At 35.4% G+C, this 5,591-nt stretch overlaps 1 protein-coding gene across 1 annotated transcript; it reads left to right on the forward strand.

Moving 5' to 3' along the window:
- Positions 1–356: 356 nt before the first annotated feature.
- Positions 357–1,325, forward strand: LOC104873116 (olfactory receptor 5K1). The gene has a single exon (XM_010639654.1). The coding sequence runs from the start codon at positions 357–359 to the stop codon at positions 1,323–1,325; it is 969 nt and encodes a 322-aa protein (XP_010637956.1).
- Positions 1,326–5,591: the final 4,266 nt, after the last annotated feature.

Genomic DNA, 5,591 nt, shown 5'->3' on the forward strand with positions numbered 1-5,591 from the left:
TTGGGAACACTGATTTCAATTGTTGACACAGAACATATTAATCAGCTTTACCTAACTCAAATGAACGAGGATTTTTGCTTTGAGTATTTCTCTCAGGAACTCAAAAGCAACCTATATCCCTTAAATCTGAAATTTAACATAAAAATGTGCTGGGGAAATATTCATTAAACAGGTAAATAGGTGATAGAATAGAAAAATGGATTCTGTTCCAGACTGGTGTTGCAACAATGTCCAGGTTACATAGGGAAATGTTATAGAAGATGCTCTTCTACATTTGAATCCAGGAGAGCTCAACAGTGTTAGAAGTGTGTTATAAACTAGCAAATTGTTTCTCAATTTTTTCATAGATGGCAGGAATGATAGGACAAAATCATACCATGAAAACTGAGTTTATCCTCACAGGATTGGGAGATCACACAGACCTGAAGACCCTTCTGTTTGTGGTGTTCTTTGTCATCTATCTGATCACGATGGTAGGAAATGTCGGTCTGGTGATATTGATTTCAAAAGAAGAGAGTCTTCACACACCAATGTACATCTTCCTAGGTAACCTGGCTCTTATAGATTCTTGCTGTGCCTGCACTATTACTCCCAAGATTTTAGAGAACTTTTTTTCTGAAGACAGAAGGATTTCGCTCTACGAATGTATGGCACAGTTTTATTTTCTTTCCACTGTTGAAACTGCGGACTGCTTTCTTCTGGCAGCAATGGCCTATGACCGCTATGTGGCCATCTGCTGCCCGCTGCATTACCACACCAAGATGTCGAAGAGGCTCTGCATTCAGATGACAACAGGGGCCTTCATAGCTGGAAACCTGCACTCCATGATTCATGTAGGGCTTCTGTTTAGGCTAGCTTTCTGTGGGTCTAATCACATCAACCACTTTTACTGTGATATTCTGCCTTTGTACAGACTCTCCTGCATTGACCCTTACATCAATGAACTTGTTCTCTTTGTCTTTGCGGGCTTCATTCAAGTCTTCACCATAAGTAGTGTCTTAATATCTTATCTCCACATTCTGCTTACCATTTTCAGAATGAAATCTAAAGAAGGAAGGCTCAGGGCCTTTTCCACCTGTGCATCTCACTTTTTATCTGTTTCATTATTCTATGGATCTATTTTCTTCATGTATATTAGACCAAATTTGCTGGAAGAAGGAGATAAAGATGTAACACCTGCCGTTTTGTTTACAATAGTAGTTCCCTTACTAAACCCATTCATATACAGCCTGAGAAATAAGGAAGTAATAAGTGTCTTACAAAAAAATTTGATTAAAAAGGTAAACTCAAGAAATTTTAAACAAACAACATCTGTTGTAGCTTAATTTTTCAGAAGCAGCATAAACTTCCATACAAAATTACAGGAGGAAATACATAAATAGTATGTATATGTTTCAGTGTAACATAATGCATTCATATTAAGCATCCACATATACATAGGAAAATCGAATAAAAAGAGTAATCTGCACCAAATATTAACACAAAATAATAAAAACAACAAACTGTGAAGTGATTCAATCAACTTACTGCACTGCCGAGTTCCTGGTCTTTGTAAGTATCAGAAAAAGCATTGAAAACACAACAGCAGAGCAGGGGATTTAGCTCAGTGGCACAATGCCTGCCTGTCAGGTACAAGGTCATGAGTTGAATCCCCAGTACTGCAAATAAATAAATAAATAAATTTTTTAAGACAACAGCAAAACCAGCACTTAGAAATATACAAATTAACATCACAAAAATATTTATGATAAGCCCAGTTTAATAGTTTAGTGCATGAGCATTCCAGGTAAGATGAATGAAGGAAACTTGCACCAATAAAGTTATATAGATGAGCATCAAAATTATGGCAAGTGCGTTTGCAGGAAGCAGTTTTAACAGGTTTGAAAATACACTTTTATAATTACCATAGAAATAACGTGGACATGAGGTGGCTAGTTTCTGTAATTTGAAGTTTTGATAGATTTAAATGATTAAACACATATTGTCCAACTTCAAGATAAGTTAATTCACAGTTTACCTACTCTTACATGTATACAAGTAGTCACACCTCATGCGCGGTTTGAGGAGCCCCCATGTCAGTGACTTAGGCTGAGCTTCCTTCTGGCCCTATCTTAGAGAGGGGGAAGAGGTTTAATAATTGGGACATTTTCCAGACCATGTCATATAGCGACTATATCATATAGCAAAACATAGAAAGTGTTATTGCTGAACTCTGACTAAGGCTTAACTAAAATATATTTTTATTAAAGTGGGAAGGTAGGGGAAGAAAAGAAGGAAAAATAAAAAATGTGAGGAAAGGAAAAATAAAGACAAAGTCTTTGTAAATAGGGAAGGGTGGAGGGGGTGAAGGGAGGGCAGGGGTATGGGGAACAAAACAGAACCCAGATCTGTAGTGTAAAAGTCCAAGATCCCAGTGATGAATGTAACTGTGCTGAATACCTAAAAAGTACCAATAAGCTCAATGAGGAAAAAATGAAAACTTGTACAAAGGGAATAATATCTATGATTATAATGTGATAAAATTTAATTCCTAACTTCTGGATCATCAAAGATCATAAGAAATGAAATAATATTTCCTCCTTTCACACTTCTTTTTGATGGTCTGAGATCATGTCTACATTCTAAAAAGGCAAATTTCTGGTTGTAACTTCATGCCAGACTACCTGGCCACCAGAGGATGGATTTTCATAGATAATCAAAGCGCTCTGTCTATCAGAAAAAGCAGTGCCACAGCAGGTACATTTCCAATTCCCAAATTCATGAATGAAAAAATATAGATACCTCAATTCTCTTTATAAGCCCCAAGAAACCATAACCTACTTCATTCCAATCATACTTAGACATTTCAGCATTTCCGTCTTTGTTTCTAATTAAACCCATCAATTTAGGATTTTTCTAGCCTCACCTCTGTCCCCTCCTGGTTGCATGCACATGTGTATGTCTCTGCCTGCTATCAGGGGTTCTAGTGCTGGTGTCATGCTATGGGTGAGCTCTGCTCAAGCCGTGGGCCTCTGGTTATCTTTGTGCCACCATCCTTTCAGGTATCTACATCCGTGTCTAGTCCCTAAATGTGTACTAATTTTTTAAATCTACATAGAGTTTCACCTCTTGGGAGTTATTTTCCAGATTATAGTACCATACCTCTTTTAATCTCAGGGAGAGATAGTAAAAAATAATAATAGATCAATGCTTTTAAAAATATACCCAAAGGCTCCTTGAATTTTCCCAACAGCCCCACTTAATTCTTTACTGTATAAATTTCTCTCTACTGGATATTTTCACATTTTACTCCTCTACTATTTATTTATATTTTCATCACACTAACTCTATCCACTCTTGTTCATCAATGGGACTATGTATTTTGTTCAAGCAGTTTTCCAAACTTTCGCCAGTTTCATGCAATCTAGACTGTCTTTCACAAAATCGTTTTACACTGAGTTGCAGTAATCTCTACTACGTCAGAAGTCAGTGGGTAAACTTTTGAGGAAAATAGGTAAGATAGACACCAGCATGAAACAGGGAGAAATATTTAAAAGGAAGTATTTCTATACAAACTTGGATTATTCAGGAATATTCATTCCTGTACTTTGACAATTCTCACATCCCCAGACAGTGCTGCCACCTCAAAGACTGCCATAGTGTGTGTTCAAAAAATAAATCATTGCCAGGAATCCCTTCCTTGCAAGTGCAAGGGCCTGAGTTCAGTCCCCAGTGCCAAAAAAAAGAAGAAAATATGAATCACTGAGTTGTCTGATCAGTTAATATCGTGCTTCTTCACCATGCAGAGATTGGAACTTGAAATAATGTGGAGTTGTTTTAATGCTGTAACCACTTTATTTTTACATTTTAATTATTGGGGTGTTTTTTAAATCATTTTGTTTCCTATTGTCTAGCTGAATTGTTAATTATCTGTGTATACAAATTTCTTTTTTTTTTCCTCATTGAGTTTATTGATCCATTTTAGGTATACAGTACAGTTACATTCAGCATTGGGATCTTGTACCTTTACATGACAGGTCTTGGTTCTCATTTTTCCCTCGTCCCTGCCCCCACTTCAGTCCCTTCTCCCCTCCCCATTTACAAACATTTGTGTATACAAATTTCCTTGGCTCTGAGAATATTTATTCTACACATGCACTTCTCACCTTACCATTTACCTCCCTTCCACAGATGTTTCTTCTTAGTATGGTATTAGTCTTCAATTGCTACCATTTCCAGCTCAGGAAAAATGCTCAGAAGTTGGCATTTGGTGCTGGTACAAGTGTGTTTGCTAAGTGACCTATCTAAACATCTAAATTCAAATGTTGAGCCATAGGTGGTATTAATGAATGCCATAGGTGGTTTTAATTAGAGAAGAAAATATAAAACAAAAGTCCATTCACCTCTAGAGTCATATTAACTTTTGAAACTTTAATCCTTCAGTTTTCTATGAAAACTCTCAGACTGTATTTTTAACCTGTTTAGATGACATTATTTTAGGGGTGGGTGCATGGTAGGAAAAAGGGTGTTTTAATGTGAAATTATTGTTGTGTCAGAGAAAATAAAAGACCATTCCATTCCTGGATATTCCAGAGTATTATCTTTTATGTTTTTCAAAACTTTAGAATGGACACTAACCTGAAAATTTTTTATAAATTTAAAATATCATTAATTTCTTATTTAAATAAACATTTATCTAAATAAGATGCAATTTTCATTTATTTTTAAAAGAGGAAGCAATTCTGTGCAGATTGAATTAATTAATTCCTTCAGAAAATATGTAAAATTGTCTATAGCAGCAGCAGTTGATAGAAAAAGAGGTGACACAAGAACAGTTATATAAAAGGAACATTTATTCAAATATATTTATGTGCATATCTTAGACATTTTCCTAACTTTGTTTAATTTGCAATAGCTTCACTTGCAGAAAACATTATATTTATCTACAAAAGTTTATCTTGCATTTTATCATCAAAATTTTTCTCATTGTTTATGTAGTTAATGCATGAATCATTTTCAAAACTTCAGAAAACTGACCTTTACATGTAGTTTTAAAATCATTTGTAATGATCTATTTATAACTATAAAAGCAATCTTTTAAAAATATTCCTTAAGGAAAGTATTTACTGGTTAACTTGTCAAACTATTACAAACCAAAAACGAAGCTTATAATTCACATAGATTTTTCCTTCTCCTTTTTGCCTAGCTTGCACTTTGTGGTTTCCTAGGAACAGCAAAATCAGCCCCTTTTTATCCCTCTGGATTATCTGTGACAGCAAACTTCATTTCTGCAGCTCTTTTGCCAACTCTTCAATGATGCTTGATTAGAAAAGTTCAGATTACTTTATAGGACAAATTTTTCCATGTGATCTCACCCTCTCTGGACAGAATGGCAATTCCCATTTTCACCTAAGACTGACTGTAATATATGGGCCTTGGTTCCTCTTCCTCCTCCTCCTGTTCCTCTTCTTCTTCTTCTTTTCTTCTTTTCTTGAGTCCCTATGACCTCAGACTCTAGGCCTGGCAAGAAAAATCAAATAAAAGGGATCCACAATGAAAGGCAAAACTACAATTGTCTCTATTTGCAGACAACATAATCATATATATTATAT

Source organism: Fukomys damarensis, unplaced genomic scaffold, assembly GCF_012274545.1.
Source record: "Fukomys damarensis isolate Sample0158 unplaced genomic scaffold, DMR_v1.0_HiC HiC_scaffold_24, whole genome shotgun sequence".
Classification (NCBI taxonomy): Eukaryota; Metazoa; Chordata; class Mammalia; order Rodentia; family Bathyergidae; genus Fukomys; species Fukomys damarensis.